Here is a 12581-nt window from a genome sequence, read left to right as displayed (position 1 = left end):
CGCAACGGTGTACTCGGCGATGAGACGGGGACCGGTAGACGTTGGCTGTGAAACGTAACTGAGACTGCCCTGTAAAATGTCCGGATGGTCGATACTTGGAGGAAGCCGATGCTAAGCTGTGAGATACTTCTCTAATTGTACGGGCGCGGAAGCACATATAGGAAGGGAGAAGAAGAGAAGCGCGGCTGAGGCCCAAGACGTCAGCGTGAATGCGCGCCGCTTATGGAAGGCACAGCTCCGTCGCCTTTAGTAACAGCTTCCAAGGTCGGGCTGAGATGCCGGGACAGGGCGGAGGGGCGGAGTAACCGGTAGGCCCGTATGCGGTGGCCGAACAGCGAGGCGGCGCGTTTGAAGCTGGCGACGAACTTGCGTAACCGGAAATGCATGCGACGGCCCGCCAGCAACTATCCGAAGCGTGCTGTGCGAGCGCTGGGTGAAGAAATACGTACTTCATTGGGCACGAGGGCGTCCTTCGTCTTTGGACGGGCGCTCTTGGCGTAGCCCCTCCATCAAAACATTGGGAAACGCGCGCCGATGAACCACAAATCTCCCACATTATTGTCACTCCCAATTGACAACTTGACAATCCGAGTACGAGATTCGTCTCTCTGCTCAATCCCACGCGTTGGCACTCCTCGTATCGGAGTCAATCGACTTCCTCGCGCGAGCAACCCCCGGACCCGACAGCGCACAGTACCCGACGCCATAAACAACCCTCACGTCCACGATGACATCCACAACACCCACGGCTGAACCCCCCTCCTACCACCGGCGCACACGCTCCAAATCCCCGCGCTCCCGACCTACCACTCCTCTCCGCCCCTCCTCGCGCAGCTCGCTCCGCGACAGCGCGCAACGCGGTCGCGGTCCTTACGCCCACTCGACCAACCCACTCGAAGACCTGCAAGATGGATTCGGAGAACTTAGCGACGCAATGGCAGATCTGGAGCAGAACTTCATGCAGCTGCAGCTGATGCACGAGAGCTTGGCGCGGTTTTCAGAGAGCTTTGCGAGTTTTCTGTATGGGCTGAACATGAATGCTTTCTGTGTGGACTTCCCCGAGGTAAGCGCGGGCGCGATGAATTAGGAGCATTATTGCTGTGTGGGAGAAAAAAAACTAACGTTGGATAGGCACCGGTTTCAGAGTCCTTCAAGCGACCACAGAATAATCCGGAGTATGCCAACCTAAACCGCTCTCAAGGCCCTGAGCCGGATATCGAAGCTACTTTCCTCACCACTGACACATCATTCGTCGAGAACCCGCCTAGCAGCAAAGCAACTTCGAAGTTCCAGACACCGGTAACGCCAGCGCCAGCATCAAAGACGTCTGGGGCAGCGAGGGGTCGAGGTGGTATATCGCGAGTAGGAAGGGGAGGAGGGATCCCGACGCGTGGTGGCGCAACTAGAGGTACGAGAGGGGGAAGTGGGATTGCGAGAGGTGCAGGAAGAGGTAGAGGAGCCCGGTAAGGATCGGGGTATGTTGGGGGGTTGTAGCTATTTGAGAGTATGTCTGTATGGCCGGTTGTGAGTGTACGAATATATTTAATAGAGCCCAGCGAGAGGACCCTAGAAACTTCGCCGCATGCAATATCACTCGGAGGGTCGAAATTAACTCTTCGAATCGTAACGAGCGTATTCTCATTCGCATCACACATTAGAGCATCGACCGTTCTTTCAATCCAACCAAGTCCATCCAACTCAACCGTCAACTATCACAGCACCAGCGTCCTTGCGGCCTGGCTCCCTCAAATCCTATCCTCTCCTCATGTTATTACCTTCCATTACCACTACTCGACACAAAAAATGCAAATGCAGCAATCCAGGCCGTATCGCCTTCCGTGAGGCGAGGGGGTATCACTGCGGTGGTGGTATCATTAAATCTCAAAGTCGTAATGCCATGAAGGAATGAAGCGAAAATAAGGGGGCAACTCCTCGCAATGCTTGAAGACGAAGGAGTAGGAAACGTGGCGCTAAAGGTCGTGCAGCAGTCAAGCTGCGCACTGAGGATCTCCGATGGGTCGCACTGAGAGTGCATGTTCGCTCATGCCAGCACACCGGCGCTGGTCTTCGCGCAGACGCTGGAGTTCTCCTTCCGTACCGCCCAGCCTTTGATGGCGACCGTGAAGGTAGTCCATGCCATGATGAGAGCGGTGAGGCCCATAGTAACGGTAAAGGTGAACATGGCGTCAAGGTCGTAGGATTCAAGGGCGGCGACGGTGTCCTTGTTGCTCACCATGAACGTGATGCCGCCAGCAATGAGGCAGAAGGAAGTGATGAGCTCGGTCGGCGGGCGCGACGGGAGATAGGACGTCGGAGGCGAGATGTACAAGGTGATGTAGGTGAGCGCACGCGCAAGAGCAAAGCCCATGAACATGCCTCCCCACTGCGTGTGAATCATGGTAGAGAGCTGCGACGCTTGATGGTGGGAGCTCATCATCTTGCCAAGGAGGAGGATAATGAGGCCGGGTATCGGGTTCATGGAGCAGCGGTACTGTCGCGGTGGCTGCCATGTCTCATCGTGATGCTGTGACAGCGGTTGGCTAGAAACGACTGCGTTGTTGAGCAGATTCCGCATCTTCTGTGATTCGATAATCATGCCCAACTAGGAAGGCACAGTCAGTGAATGTTGCACCAAAAGGAGGAAAGAACTCTCAACTTACCAAACCGCCACCAAAGAACATCACCGAGATGGAAACATGCTCCAGATCTTGCGCCGTCCAGGCGTCGCCCCATGCTGCCAAATGTTCCAGGAAGACGTTAGTGCAGCCGTAGAGCCAGATGACAAAGGATTCGGTGAACTCGGCAGATGGTATAGCCGCCCGCCGACGACCCGCCACCTCCTTGGGCGGTTTCACATTCCAAGCCCAACCGAAATCAGCGAATGTGCCCATCCATCGACCGAGTGTAAGTAAACCGTATCCGAAGAAGATTCCGCCTTTGATGTAGTGTGCTAGCACATTGAAGACAGCACCTCCGTGCTGGACGGAGAGTCAGTTCACATTCACCTGCACGTTGACCTGAAATTACTTACGCCGATGCCTCCATACACAACGGTGCCGGTGCAAATGGCCACAAATCCGAGAACCAGGATCGTGCGATCGATTAAGACGTAAAGGAAGCGAAGGTACTTTAGCGGTCGGCCCACGGCAAACCGTGCCACGTTGCGCGACATGAATCTGTCCACGGCAGTGCCTCGCAGGAAGCCACGTTTCTCAGAGTCATCATCAAAGGCTTCCTCGTCATCATGCGTGTACCTGCGCGTCGGACCAGTGAACTGTTGGTCTTCCGATTCCACGCTAGGGGATCTAGAGTGGCTGTACAGTGACGCCGAATTTCGCTCAGTGCCTTGACCCGAGTCGTTTGACCACCTGGACGGTTCCGGAAGTTGCGCATCTTGCACGCGCTGGTATTGGGCCATGTTTGCCGCATTCAAGGGTTGGCCGGCATGGTTCTCCAAAGTGGGCGCCTTCGTCCGTGCCGTGTAGAGCTGGATGAGAGCCATCATGGTCCAGGCGGAGGCAACCCAGGTTATTATCCATCCGATCTTGCTATGTGCATTGTTCTCATATAGCTCCGGAGTCTGGTGGTTATAGACGACACCCAAGAGAAGTGCGAACGCATTAACGACGAGGAAGACGAACTGAGACGAGACGGCGAGGCGCGAACGGGCGATGCTCAGCATCACACCTTGACATGGTTAGCCTGGACCTCCAAGATGAGAAGGTCTACTACCCACCGATTGGCAGAATCACCACCCAGGCAAGCATCTCTAACGCAATGTGCCAGTACATTAAGGTGGAATGTTCGGAAAGGCTCCAGTAGCTCCGCGGCCGGCCGTCGTCCTGTACCTGCGGTCGCGGAGCATCGCCTATGTCCATATGACCTTCGCCGTGGTCATTGCCATGAGCGGCTACCAGGGGCAGGACCTCTAGTAGCAGTGCTGCAGTGACCAGAGTAAGAGCCCGAGGCTTCATATATACTGCCGGAATATGCGGATTAGGTCTGGGGGATGAGAAGGATGTTGTCCTAGGAGTGAGAGCGAGAGCCGAGAGAGAAGGCGTTATACGCGCTTATCCGAGAGCTTCTCAGGTGAGGAATTGGCGGGCAGGTCAAAGGATGGGAGGAGATGAGGCAGCCCACAAAGAAGAGCTATGGCAGTGCCACGAGCGTGGGGCGCAGCTGTTTAAGGATGTTATGCATGCCGGAATTATCGGAGAGCAGATGGAGGCCGGCATCTAGGCACATCACGAGAGAAGTTTGTCAGCACCGTGTTGCGATGTTTCGATCCGCGACTTCCTCAAATTCTTGTGACGGCGTGCGAGCTGTGGGTCCGGCTTGGCGCGGCGGCACGACGAGGTAATCAGCCTTAGCCTTCCGCCGGCCACCACCGCCTCGCCGGCACCCTATCCTAACGTCTACGGGCTTCTTGCCGATGCTAGGAGGTATGGAGAGCGATCCAGGATCTTGCGATTTGTTGTCTCGACAGGTCAACAACATCCGCATGCGGCGTCACGCCACGAAGGGTGCTACACACCGACACAAAGAAGGCGGGGAAGGGCGCATCTGGCACGCATCGCATCGGCCTCGGGCCTCGATTTCTGAAGCTTCTTGTCCTTCTTGTCCTTCTGCGCTAATTGTCTCGGTCGCTTCCCGTCAGGCAACACTTGCGAGGCAAAGCCTTGCGCTCTCAGGCGTTATTTGCGATCCCGATCCCGCTCTGCCCGCGATATCTCCAGCTTGTCCGAGCTGCAGCCCCTCCACTCAACTCGTTTCGTCAATGATCGACGTCATCTGTTGGCCTGTGATTTGGCGTTTAAGCTTTGTAGCGGCTTGGCAATCTGCAGAATCCCCGGACGGACGTTCATATGCAGGGCGCCTACTGATCGCGGCTTACATGCGCTGATTAAATTCGGCTGCCGGCGATAAGTCCTATCCGCCAGCTTCCGGACGATGCGTCACGTTGACGCTCTCACGCACATAAGAAAGCGTCCCCAACTCCAGACGAAAACAAAACGGGAAATTCGATTCGAACTCAGAAGCGAGAAACGAGACGTCGTCGCGAGCTCACCTGGGCTTGTTTCAGTCATGTCTGGAAACATCGCAAGAAACACCAAATACCGAGACCTCGTACGAGGCTGTGGAATGCATACTGTGGTATTGCGTTTCAGGGTTCTCATTGAGTCATCGTTCCAAAGAAAAAAAGCCTCGCAAATGTAACAGCTTGGATTAGCGCCGCAGCCCTTGCAGGTTGTCTCCATCGTTCAACCTCACTTCGGTTGCCTGGCCGGCATCGCCAACTGGCTTGCCGGCTCTTAGGGCTGACAGCTGTCACTCTGTCTTCTGGAATCCTATAGCTCATGCGACTGCAACCGTCGTTCCTGTCAGCAATATCGTCCCTTTCTACGGAAAGGCACCACGATCATAAAAAGCATGTCGACCCTTTTCCACCTTCGACTTGTTCGAATCGAAGTATGCGACCCACCTGCAGCCATGCTTGCCGGGATTTCGCAAATCGGTTTCCGTTCGCGCCGAACTTCGCTCCCGTAAAAGGTGCGGATCACGGACCAGTCGCTTTCCCGCCGCTTATCAGCGTTGGGTCATGCGACCGTCAGCTCGACATTATATGAGTTGGTTGCATTCGGAACTACCCCGCCTCAACCCGCGGAATGGGTTTTGCAGTCATTCCGGAGCCTCGGCGCGGACTGTCGGTCTTTTGACACCAAGAGCGCCAGCTTCATTTAGCCTTCGTTGCAAAAGGAAGCGGCCCGCCAAAAAGAAGTCTCGATATGTTCCTATCTGTCGAGCCGTGCCGCAAGTCTCCACTAACAGGCTGACGGGCATAATACTATACTTCTAGAGGTTGAGAGACAGACCACTTTAACCTTTTGGGGGATTCCTGCAGTAATTTCCGTCTCTCACAGAGACCTGCATTCCGTCTAACAGTGTCGATCGCAAATACCGCACAGACTCGGTATTCCGAGTACAATTTCTTCTCATTTTCCATGAGCCACTCGCAAATTATTCCTGCAGACGGTGAGAGCTCTCAGCCCACTTTCAAGACCACCTTCCCTTTAGCATGTCCTCCTTCAAGTCTCTCAAAGGCTTTCCCCCACTGTTCCAGTTCATAAACGCTATCCACCACCGCCCTGGCCTTTCCTTGTTCAATCAAACTTGTTACCTCTACCAGTTGGTTTCCATTCGCTTTCACAATGAACCACACTCCTTCAACGTCTTCCGCTGTGCCGTCTGCGGGCCTTTTCGGATCCGGTGGCTCAGCAACACTAATCACTTTTCCTCCTCTTCTCGCACATTTCCAAGAAGCTGACAGAGTCTGGCCACCGATGCAGTCGAGAATGACGTCGAAGCCGCGGGATTCTCTGCCTTGAGTGACCCACTCGAGCAAGTCGGTCTTGGTATAGTCGATGACTGTGTCCGCTCCCAGGCCCTTGACGAAGTCGATGTTGGCTGTGCTGCATGTACCGACCACCTCCGCGCCCGCTTCATGGGCGAGTTGTACTCCCCAGATGCCCACTCCTCCCGATGCTGCTGTCACTAGGACTCTTTTTCCCGAGTTCTCCCCTTGCTCTGGCGAATTCAATCCGCCATGAATGAACAAAGCTTGATATGCGCTCAACGCACTCAGGGGTACACTAGCAGCCTCTCCCCAATTCAGGTTCTTTGGCTTCAAGCTGAGCTCCTTCTCAGTCGCAAGGCTGAGCTCGCGTGCGTTGCCTTTCCATGTAAATGTAGTGAGCGCGTATACCTCGTCGCCAGGCTTGAATGCGTATTCCCCTGGTGCAATGGGGGTCGACACTACTTCCCCAGCAACGTCAAAGCCGGGGACGGGTATGTCTGGGAGGAGTGGCTCCGGCCATGTGAGCTCTCCTCTGGTAAGTGCTGTCGCTTTTACGCGGATGGTGTAGCACTCTGGGTATTCGGCGGGGTTTGGTTCAGGATGATTCGTGTCGTAGGTGAGGGTCTTCGGCGTGCCTGTTCGTATAAGGGCGCGCATTTTGGCAAGGCTTCTCTAGGGCGTTACGATTGCCCTGGTTGATGGCTTGTCGATCATCTACTGTGGTGCGTGAATCGCGCAATTTATACCTCACTTCCAATGCCCATGAAAGCCGTGATTCTCCTCTACAGCTTTGTGCTGAGTAACCCGCTCAGGCGTTCTACTGCATCGTACTCGTGCATCTCCGCGCTTCGCGGTCGGTCAGTCGGCAATTCGGTCTCCCAGCAGGGCGTTGAAGGCTGGAAGAGGCAGGTACAGCCAGGTTTCGCTGTGCAAAACGCGAAACAAGCTTTTTGTACGTTGTTTCTCCTTAACGGCCCGTTCGGCGCAGGCTCACTTCATCCCTGAAAATGTGGGCCGTTCCTGATGTGGGGATGAGCGAGGTGTTCGGGCAGCTTCCCCGCTTGCGTCATAACGAACCGCACATTTCGACGTCGTGACGCCGCGGCCATTACGATGACGGAATTGAGGGGCTCCTCGTGCCCGGCCACCTCTTACTTCCTTTTTCTTTATCACGGCAAACTCGACTTTCGACGTATCTGAGAAAGAAGATTACTGGAACTGAGCGAGACGCAAGCATGGGAGCAGATCATCCAGACGCAGACTTGCATCCCGAGGCTACGGGCCTCGCGGCGATGACCGTTAAGGTAAGGGGGCCGGTGCCCGCCCTGTTATTGTCCATGGTTGCTGACATTAACAGGCACACTCGGCCGAACATTCGCTGAAGCTGTACTCGGGCTGGTTCTGCCCGTTCGTCCAGCGCGCGTGGATCGCCCTGGAAGAGAAGGGCATCCAGTACCAGTACATCGAGGTCAATCCGTACCACAAGCCGAAATCGCTGCTCGACCTCAACCCGCGCGGTCTCGTCCCGACGCTTCAGTACCAGGGCAAGCCGCTTTACGAGAGCACAGTCCTTTGCGAGTTCTTCGAGGAAGCGTTCCCAAATCATAGCCCCCGTCTTATGCCTGAGGATCCGTACGATCGAGCGAGGACGAGGATCTGGACCGACTTTGTCACGAGCAGGATTATACCGAGCTTCCACCGTTTTCTGCAGCACCAGGGCGCGGAGGGGTTGAAGGAGAAACAACGGGAGTTTCTGGGGTATATTAAGCAGTTTACGAGGGAGATGCATGCTGAGGGTCCTTTCTTCATGGGCGAGGAGTTCGGTCTCATTGACATCGTCATCGCGCCGTGGGCTATTCGCCTGTGGGTGTTTGATCACTTCAAAGGTGGGCTGGGGATCCCGGAGAAGGGCCAAGGAGGCGAGGATGAGCAGGTCTGGGAGAGGTGGAGGAAGTGGCTAGAGGCTGTGGAGAAGAGGCGGAGCGTTAAGGAGACAATGAGCGATCGGGAGCATTATTTGCCTATTTACCAGGGGTATGCGGATGATAAGGCGCAGAGTGAGCTGGCGAAGGCTACGAGAGCAGGGAGGGGTGTGCCGTAAATCCAGCTTCGTCAGTTTAGCTCCAACTTGGCGAGCTTTGACGTCCTTCGTACTGAATTACTACGGAGCCTGACCCGAGATGCCATTTCCTAGACTGCTATAAGCTAACAGCTAAGCTAGGCTCGAGATTTCGAGGTGCTTCCAAATACATCTGCAAAATAGACTGCCCATAACAAAGGCGAGCGGTGGCCATAGTCCCAAGTACCAAGAGAAGCAGTTCATATAGCCAATCATATGGCCTAGCAAGCTGTCGTGGCACACTACATGCTCACATTTTCTAGCGAACATTGCCTAGAAAAACGTGGCCAAGTCGTTCTTCTTTGCCTAGGAGCTTCCGGGGACGCTTGCCTAGCTTGACGTTGACAGAGCCGCGATGTCCTCGACCTGGTTCTTTTCGTGGTATTGCTCCGGCGATTCCTCCCATGGTCGATTCTTCGGGAAAGGCCGTTTTCGCACAATGGCCTCCAATGCGTCTGCGATGAGCTCCGGCGTATGGAGTTTAACACTGCCCGCCCAGCCCTTGGAGTCATGGGCACAATATACCCAGAAGTCTACTATGAGGCGCCTCGCGGGCGAATTTGCTAGTGTTCCCTGGTAGAGGATGTTCATGGCCGTATGAGAAGGACAGTCGCCAAACTTGACAGTACACGCTATCATGCAGTCGATGATGGTGTCTTTGAATTGGTTGTCTATCACCTTCTCGCCGAAAACGTATGCCCTCGCTAGAAAAATCTGGGTCTCGTCCATTAGGTCATGGTTATCGTCAATCTTCGTCATGTCCTCATCCTCGCAATCAGCCTTGAAAGTTCCGTTTGCAAGCGAGTGTTCATCCGGGGTAGGAAGAGTTCGAAAGTATAGCCAGTTCGCATACGCCTTGACGACTGCCGGATGATCGTCTGTAAGGTCCATGGTGTCAGGATCGGGCCTTGACTCCGCCCATTCGGATTTGGTAGCCTTCTTGAAGAACTCGGACGTCGCGCAGAGTATCTTCTCGTGCACTTTGATAGTGTCTTGGCCCACGGACAACTTGATGATGCGGTCACTGAGACTGTGCTAATTAGTTCTCTAGGAACTTGGAGAGAGATTCCTGCGTCAATGAACTCACTCTACTGCGCTTGCCCATGGGACACGGGCGCCTGCGGGCTTCGAAATCTTCTCGATTGATGTTGTGTCGTGACTTGCCATGGTAGACTCGCACTGCTCTTGTTCTCGGGGGTTGTGGGATGCGGGAGGGACTTAAATGGGTGCGGGTTTGCGAAGAGCGTTCAGGAAAGCGATTTGGCACGGAGCACCACTGGCGTCGCTGTGAAAGTGGGCTTTCCCATATGTGGAACTCATTCACCCTGCGGATTCGTTCCCTTAAGACCTAGCTGAAGAGCAGACACTGCCTGGCTTTCTAGTCTTTGCTCATTATCTGGCCTCCGCTTCGGATGCGGTGAAGAATTTGGGAAAGTAAGCCATATCCATTGCAACCCCCCAAACTGAAAAGCTAATTTCCGACAATGTCCCATCTGTCTTGCTTTTGCTTATACACGTAGCGGTACATATACCAGCGTTGCTCATTTCCAGCCCTGGAAAGCCGCTCGTGGGGGCCTTTAGCAAACGCCTACCTCAAAGACTGCTTCCCCATGCCGTCATGTGTTCAGCTCAACACGTTTCACACATCCATCGTCGTCTACTCAAGGTGCATCACTCCGTACGCCCTACTAGTTACTTAATGCGGGGCTTTTGCTCTGTCCATGGTGTTCTGCTCCGCTGAAAATTTGCACCCGACTGCTTTCACACTTCTCGCGCTGCTCCTCGCGCACTTCTATAGCTTCTTCTCTTTACTACCCACTGCTTCTATACCAGCAACTCAGCACCATGGATACCTCGTCGAGACCCCCGAAGCCTGACCCACGCCTCCCAGAGACGGAAGCCATGGAGTAAGCCAGCAGTTCCCTTTGCTACTGGCCGCGGCAATGCTAATAGCTCACAGCCTCGAGGACTGCATTGTGAAGTTGAGCATCGGTCCCAGCAGTGTTACCGTCCTCGTCCACAAGAACGTCCTCACCAAGAGCTCGGCCTTCTTCCAGAGGGAAGCAAAGCGGGAATTGACCGGCATGAAGGACGAGCAGGAGACCATCATACTCCCGGACGAGGACCCCCACATCGTGAAGGGCTACATCCACTGGCTGTACTCCGGAAAGTTCCCCATGCCCGCCGTCGATAAAGGTGCTCCGCACTTCCGCCGGCTGTCGTACGCGTATATCTTCGGCGATCGGCGAATGGACCCAAAGTTCAAGAACGCCATCATCGATGCCTTCGTCGCTACCGCCGCCGAATTCTGCAGCTACCCTTCAGCGACCACGATGGCGATTGTGTACGAGGAGACTCCGGAGGGGTGCCCGGCTCGACAACTACTGGCCGACTTCATCGCCTACCGTGCTAAGAACACTCCGGACTGGAACACTGAGATGGGGCGGTACGACAAGGCGATGTTGGTCGATATTGCGAGGGCTATGATCCGAGTTCGTCCTCAAGTGGATTTCCTTCCGGCGCAGATGCTGAACCAGGCATATTACGAGAAGGAGAACTAGTTATGTAAGCTCTTATGAAGACAATGCAATGAATATTGCACCTTATGGAAGGCACTGAAGCTCCCAGTCCCGATGCTCTGCTACGGTGCCGCAATCCACGAATATGACTAGTAAAGGTGCGCAAAACAAGACGATAGCGCCTTCCTCCTTTTTTCGGCATTTTAGAAAAGGCGGATCCTGGATTATTTACAAAACGAACAAAACAACCTTGCCTATGATGTCTCGAGGATACAAAGTACTTTTCGACGCTCTCCCCTCCCTATTTTAGTGCAATTTCGCAAAAAAAAACGGCTTTCAACCCAGCTCCCCCCTTCTTTTCCCTCACGCTTATTTCCTTCCGCCACTTACACCTTCTTACATCCCATAATCCTGTAGCTGCCTATCCCCTCATTCGCGTTCAGATAAATCCTCTTATTCTTCCCATCACAAAACTGGCCCACACGGCGCTCCCCGCCGTCCAGTCTCCTACAGTAATGATTAACCCCATTACTGCTACCGTAGAGATGAAGGCAGCACCCAGTGTTCCTGTTCTCGTTGGGTAGCCAGACCAGGTAGCCCGGGGCTGGGACCTTTGCGGGCCGGTTCGAGTACTCAACGCGGAAATCTTGACATGCGTCCAGATTGGTGCTTCCCGCTCGGTGGTATTTTGGGACACCGGCGCTGTTGAGGGGCCCCCAGTTTAGTGACCAGGGGGAGACGAGCGGGGCGCTGGCGAGGAGGAGAAAGCTAGATAGCTTCATGGGTTAGAGACCTTGCTTGTTAATGAAGTACAAGCAAAGGATATGCTAGTTTTACCTGATCAACTATGGTTGTGAGTGGAGGGAGTGAGATCGATATCGAAGAAGCTGTTTCAGGGCGGATTGGAATGTGGGTTCCCGGGTTCTGGATAGAACATCAGTTCAGTCGGATCACTGCCTCCTCAAATATCTCCGTGCACTGTGAGGCTGGCTCCTCTGCTCCGAACTTTAAATACGCCCGAGCAGTTAGTGGAAGCAAGCCTTCAGCTCATGTCTGCATCTTGCCCATCCCAATGGCCGAATTGAGGTTGCTCTCGTATCGCCCAAGGCGCCATGAGCAGACATGTTAGCTTGCTAAGGACCAGGAAAGCGCAATTTAGCGAGTTCGGAAGACCTCAGAAGATACCGAGTCAAAGTCATAAGGGTGGTGAGTTGTACGTCAGGATATCTGTGTGTCAGGCCATCTGGGCGTGGCTCCCTCATCGCTGCCTCGTTGGGCGACTGTGGCTTAGCCGCAAGCTCTATCGAGAGCGTGCACGCGAAAGAATGGGCTACGACGTTCTGGGAGCTGTAGTGATAAATATGTCTTTGCTGGCACTCAGGTGATGTTCATCCCCCACTCGTGTGATGTGCCCTCGAATCAGCCTCATCACTACCCGGCCCTAACGGGCTAAAGCAACGCCACAAAGCCTCGCTAACAGTCCTTGGTCCAGGCACCTATCTGATGACCTCCTGGCGTGAAGGCGAGATCGATGGAGCTTGGAGATCGCTCGAAAGTGGAAGGCGCAGTGGTACTCGAGAGGTGTTTG

At 54.4% G+C, this 12581-nt stretch overlaps 7 protein-coding genes across 7 annotated transcripts; 3 read left to right on the top strand and 4 right to left on the bottom strand.

Annotated features, from left to right (window-relative positions):
* Positions 1 to 727: 727 nt before the first annotated feature.
* Positions 728 to 1467, top strand: BU26DRAFT_480279 (uncharacterized protein; the record flags this gene model as incomplete). The annotated part of the gene is made up of 2 exons (XM_033825701.1): positions 728 to 1063; positions 1132 to 1467. The coding sequence occupies 2 exons, from the start codon at positions 728 to 730 to the stop codon at positions 1465 to 1467; spliced, it is 672 nt and encodes a 223-aa protein (XP_033687562.1).
* Positions 1468 to 2041: 574 nt separating this feature from the next.
* BU26DRAFT_503015 (uncharacterized protein) lies at positions 2042 to 3767 on the bottom strand (the record flags this gene model as incomplete). Its single annotated transcript, XM_033826673.1, has 4 exons — positions 2042 to 2602; positions 2661 to 2978; positions 3032 to 3687; positions 3737 to 3767. 4 exons carry the CDS (start codon positions 3765 to 3767, stop codon positions 2042 to 2044), a joined length of 1566 nt encoding a protein of 521 aa, XP_033687561.1.
* A 2042-nt stretch (positions 3768 to 5809) lies between these two features.
* Positions 5810 to 7309, bottom strand: BU26DRAFT_517156 (putative zinc-binding oxidoreductase). Its single transcript, XM_033828506.1, has one exon. It carries the CDS (start codon positions 7010 to 7012, stop codon positions 6044 to 6046), a length of 969 nt encoding a protein of 322 aa, XP_033687560.1. The 5' UTR covers positions 7013 to 7309; the 3' UTR covers positions 5810 to 6043.
* Positions 7302 to 8586, top strand: BU26DRAFT_258730 (glutathione transferase omega-1). The gene is made up of 2 exons (XM_033821236.1): positions 7302 to 7659; positions 7713 to 8586. Exons 1-2 carry the CDS (start codon positions 7591 to 7593, stop codon positions 8454 to 8456), a joined length of 813 nt encoding a protein of 270 aa, XP_033687559.1. The 5' UTR covers positions 7302 to 7590; the 3' UTR covers positions 8457 to 8586.
* Positions 8587 to 8804: 218 nt separating this feature from the next.
* Positions 8805 to 9641, bottom strand: BU26DRAFT_562289 (uncharacterized protein; the record flags this gene model as incomplete). Its single annotated transcript, XM_033833012.1, has 2 exons — positions 8805 to 9504; positions 9562 to 9641. 2 exons carry the CDS (start codon positions 9639 to 9641, stop codon positions 8805 to 8807), a joined length of 780 nt encoding a protein of 259 aa, XP_033687558.1.
* Positions 9642 to 10319: 678 nt separating this feature from the next.
* Positions 10320 to 11035, top strand: BU26DRAFT_591005 (uncharacterized protein; the record flags this gene model as incomplete). Its single annotated transcript, XM_033834787.1, has 2 exons — positions 10320 to 10381; positions 10435 to 11035. 2 exons carry the CDS (start codon positions 10320 to 10322, stop codon positions 11033 to 11035), a joined length of 663 nt encoding a protein of 220 aa, XP_033687557.1.
* A 41-nt stretch (positions 11036 to 11076) lies between these two features.
* Positions 11077 to 12261, bottom strand: BU26DRAFT_517154 (uncharacterized protein). Its single transcript, XM_033828505.1, has 3 exons — positions 12211 to 12261; positions 11831 to 11917; positions 11077 to 11769 (listed from the first exon to the last, which is right to left on the bottom strand). Exons 1-3 carry the CDS (start codon positions 12253 to 12255, stop codon positions 11380 to 11382), a joined length of 522 nt encoding a protein of 173 aa, XP_033687556.1. The 5' UTR covers positions 12256 to 12261; the 3' UTR covers positions 11077 to 11379.
* Positions 12262 to 12581: the final 320 nt, after the last annotated feature.

The sequence above is a fragment of the Trematosphaeria pertusa genome (assembly GCF_010094035.1).
Source record: "Trematosphaeria pertusa strain CBS 122368 unplaced genomic scaffold BU26scaffold_4, whole genome shotgun sequence".
NCBI lineage: Eukaryota > Fungi > Ascomycota > Dothideomycetes > Pleosporales > Trematosphaeriaceae > Trematosphaeria > Trematosphaeria pertusa.
This window is presented reverse-complemented; position numbering and strand designations above follow the sequence as displayed.

What these genes read in the sequence shown, in the direction of transcription:
- BU26DRAFT_517156 (XM_033828506.1), bottom strand. Translation starts at nt 7,012, where the DNA reads ATGCGCGCCCTTATACGAACAGGCACGCCGAAGACCCTCACCTACGAC.
- BU26DRAFT_258730 (XM_033821236.1), top strand. Translation starts at nt 7,591, where the DNA reads ATGGGAGCAGATCATCCAGACGCAGACTTGCATCCCGAGGCTACGGGC. An exon ending in TCGCGGCGATGACCGTTAAG is followed by an intron (nt 7,660 to 7,712) that starts GTAAGGGGGCCG and finishes TGACATTAACAG; the next exon opens with GCACACTCGGCCGAACATTC.
- BU26DRAFT_517154 (XM_033828505.1), bottom strand. Translation starts at nt 12,255, where the DNA reads ATGAGGGAGCCACGCCCAGATGGCCTGACACACAGATATCCTGAC. An exon ending in TGACACACAGATATCCTGAC is followed by an intron (nt 11,918 to 12,210) that starts GTACAACTCACC and finishes TGTTCTATCCAG; the next exon opens with AACCCGGGAACCCACATTCC. An exon ending in TCACAACCATAGTTGATCAG is followed by an intron (nt 11,770 to 11,830) that starts GTAAAACTAGCA and finishes TAACCCATGAAG; the next exon opens with CTATCTAGCTTTCTCCTCCT.